The 3,718-nt window shown below is 46.0% G+C and overlaps 1 protein-coding gene across 1 annotated transcript; it reads right to left on the bottom strand.

The window, feature by feature from the left end:
* Positions 1 to 433: 433 nt before the first annotated feature.
* On the bottom strand, positions 434 to 3,419 carry LOC102495148 (cytochrome b-c1 complex subunit 9). The gene is made up of 2 exons (XM_006147908.3): positions 3,225 to 3,419; positions 434 to 703 (listed from the first exon to the last, which is right to left on the bottom strand). Exons 1-2 carry the CDS (start codon positions 3,372 to 3,374, stop codon positions 659 to 661), a joined length of 195 nt encoding a protein of 64 aa, XP_006147970.1. The 5' UTR covers positions 3,375 to 3,419; the 3' UTR covers positions 434 to 658.
* Between the last annotated feature and the right edge of the window lie 299 nt (positions 3,420 to 3,718).

The raw sequence follows: 3,718 nt of genomic DNA, 5'->3' as shown, positions 1-3,718 counted from the left end.
CCAACTCTTGTTCATATTTTGAATACCAGAATTCTTTGGAAGTTAATGGAAAACTCAAAATAAGAGAACCTTGAGCTTTGGGTGTTTGCAGAGGGATTTGAAGCGGTCTTAGATAACTGACAAGTGAAGATCAGATAGATTTAACAAAGCACCTTGACCCAATCCATGGCATGGTAATTAAGGTGACCGGATCTAACCATGGCCTACCATGCGGTTTGAGTCCTGGACCCAGTGGCTTGAGAAACACATCAGGCACAGATACGTGCATGCCCAGAATCCTAAAGGGAGGAGAGCTGGAAAAGGGATTGCAGTGTGACCATACCCCAAGTGGGGTGCTTTCTCCCCTGCCCCCTCTGTCTGCTGTGACTGTACCTACCTCTTGGAAATTAAACACACACACACACACAAAGGACCGAATGCAGAAACAGTTCTATCAGGTACAATTTACATTTATTTGCTGATGACCGTGACTAAAGATACTTCAAACACGGTAGAAGGTAAAGAGTCTGTTTGTCAGGTGAAGTCATTTCTTGCCAACAGCCACAGCTAGTCCATGAAGGCTAACTTCAACACCATCTTCAAGCTGAGGCCCCGGCTCTGGGCAAACAGCTAGTGGGTGGACCTGGTCCTTCTGGCCTGAATGGGCGCCTCCCAGGAACTACTCCTTGTCCTCATACTTGTGCTTGATGTGTTTCCACAGCTTCTGCATTTTAAAAACAAGAGCCACAAACTTTAACTTTTATCTCTCACATTTTGCAATTACCCCTACTGCCCGGGTCTCTTAAACAAATATGTATCAGGTCCTGATTAAAAATGTATACATGTGGGAGCCAGCTGGTGGCATGGTGGTTAAGACAGCTGGCTGGCTCACACAGCTGATCGCACAGTTCAAGTCTCAGACCCAGCAACCTGAAAAACATGTTGGGCACATGTACACGTGTGCCCGAAATCCCAAAAGGAGAATGGAAGGAAGGATTATAGCATGGCCACCACCCCTACCCGCCCAGAGGAGGTGCTTTCTCACTTTCTCTCTCTTAAGCAAGCGCATGCACCCTATAGCAAAAAAGAAAAGTACACTTGTGATAGAAAAACTGGAAGCAACACTAGGCTTGATGTACGATTTCTAACAGTCATAAAATACTTTGATGCTCTCAAATCACCAAGTGAAGGAAGTGGAAAAGGAAACTGAGATTGAGGAAACTACCCTAAAGTACAGTTATTAAGGAGCAGAGTCTGGAAGGTTTTCAACTCCCAAATATTACGCAAGAGGTCCTAAGTGCAGAGTCACAGCAATTTTTTCTTTTTTTTTTTTTTAAGTTTATTTATTTCTTCTATGAGCTAGAGAGATAGAGAGGGACAAAAAGAGAGACAGTACCCGTAACAGGGTCTTGAGGCTATCCACTCCTTTAAGCAGCCTCAGATCATGGGTACACATGCGTACCAGGGTGTACCCAGGTGTACTCAGGGAAGTCTTGAGATATGAATCCAGAACCTTTCTATGTGGTTCAGTCTCACAGAGCACTGTACCACTGTTCAGCCCTCCTAATCCCCTTGAGCCATTTTAAAATTTCCTCTAACTTTAACTGATTGGAATTCTCATTGCTTTCATTTTAAAGGCATTCTTTTTTTTTTTTTTCTTAAGTTTGCTTTTACTTCTCCCATGAAGGAGAGAAAAAGAAAAAAAAAAGAGACAGGGACCCCCAACAAGGTCCCCACACAATCCACCCCCAGTCTCTGTGGGCCTGGACCACAGGCACAGGAATGTACACCTTTTGTGCTCGAGGAGGTCTGGGAGGTCCTGGGACACAAACCCAGGACTCTTCCCATGTGGGCCCGTTGTGTTACCACTGTGCCACCACTTGGCCCATTGAATTCTCATTCTTTTTTTTTTTTTCCTTTTTTTGGAGAGGTTTTTGCTACAGAGCGCGTGCGCTTGCCAGAAAGACAGAGAAATCACCCCCCCAGGGGGGATGGCCACGCCACAATCCCTTCTCCATTCTCCTCTCGGGATCTTGGGCACGGAGCGCACACGCGCCCGGCATGAGTTTAAGCCACCAGGTTCGAACCACGGTAGACTACATGGGAGTCCAGTGACATAGCCATTACGCTATCTGCTGACCCCGAATTCTCATTCTTAAAAGCACAGAAAAATAGTGGGCTATGACAACATATTTAAATGACTTTCCAAATCAGCGGGAATGGCCAATAAAACCACCTACAAAAAATGGGGCCAGTGGCAACACTTTCATATAGGCAGGACGTTGGGGCCATGGCAGTGTAAAATTAGGGGACAAAGACTTCTCAGGCTCTAGAGACAGACAGACAGACAGACATGTGTTAAAAACACATGTGAAAGGTAGAACAGGGTTATCTGTATGAGACCTTTCTCAGTAGTGGTCTCAACTTCATGATATGCACAGCACCCAGCACAGTGCCTGATACATAAGTTTGAAAGATGTCAGTATTCTCTATCTTACGCTTCCATTTTCTTCCTAGGAATTTTAATAAATTTTATTTTTCACTGGTACTATTTACCAGGCACTGTGGCACCTTGCCTGTATCTCATATAATATGCACAATAATTCCCTAAGATAGTTATAGTTACTATCTCCATATTACAGATAAAACCAAAGCTAAGAGAGGACAAGAAACCAACTTAATGCCACAATTATTAAGTGACAAGGCCCAGTATTCCCATCTTTGGGTTGACTTCATGGCCCTCAACTCTTAACATTCTATAAGTTGCCTGCGTGGGAAGCCTTGGAAACCGGAAGCGCCATTTATAAAGGCCAGCCAGGCTGTCCAGAGAAATGTTGTTTTTATGACCGTTACCTGCTGAATCTGCCCTTGAATCCTCAGAGACAAGGGTCGGGGATCCAGCCCTGACTTGCCACTGACTTCCTGGTGGTGTGGCTCTAGTAAGTTCCTCGCTCTCATCAGGCACGAGGTTTCACCTCAGCAAATGGACAGTGTAGGGTGAGACATAGCAATATCTTGTAAGTTATCTTATATAACTTACATCCCCTGCAAAAGTAAGCTCTGTCGGCTTCGCTTAACGTTTTAGAAATCACACACCAGACCGAGAGGACAGACAGCAATCTCGAGACAGAAGACACCCATGGTTTACCCCTTCCCGATAAAGACAGACAGAGTCCCGTCCCACCTTCCACTCCCATTGTCACCCCACAGGCGGCCCCAAGGTCAGGGATGGCCCAGGCCCTCACCCCGTGGTTGATGTGCTCGTAGACGGCATCCGCGCCTTGATCGAAGGCGCGCTCGAAGAACAAGGCGCCCACCGCGATGGTGAGGGCGAAGGTGGACGTCCTACGGAACAGCAGGGAGTAAAGTCTTGCACTAAGCGTCGGGGCAGCCATGTTTCTTCACTCTGAACTCTGGCCACTGCGCCTGCGCTGGGGCCGACCCCCCTCCCCCTCCAAAGGCTCTCGACTTGCAATGCTTTATGGGATTTGTAGTTCCTCTGAATATTAGTACTCGTTGTTTGAAACCATGACTTGTAACAGATGACTTGAACAAGAGAATAAAATTCATGATATTAATCTAAGGATATGCAACTAATTTGATAATATTTACTATCCATTTTTTCCCGCAATTTCTTGCTATTTTATTATTTTGAACTACAACTCCCAGAAGCCCTCACGCCTCTCCCAGCTCCCCCCTCCCCACGGCGGTCTTGGCTTAGATTCCCAAAGCTTTCTGG

The sequence above is a fragment of the Tupaia chinensis genome, unplaced genomic scaffold (genome assembly GCF_000334495.1).
Source record: "Tupaia chinensis unplaced genomic scaffold, TupChi_1.0 Scaffold000226_1, whole genome shotgun sequence".
In the NCBI taxonomy this organism is placed as follows: domain Eukaryota; kingdom Metazoa; phylum Chordata; class Mammalia; order Scandentia; family Tupaiidae; genus Tupaia; species Tupaia belangeri.
Note: the sequence above shows the minus strand (reverse complement) of the source record. Positions and strands in the feature narration are given on the sequence as shown.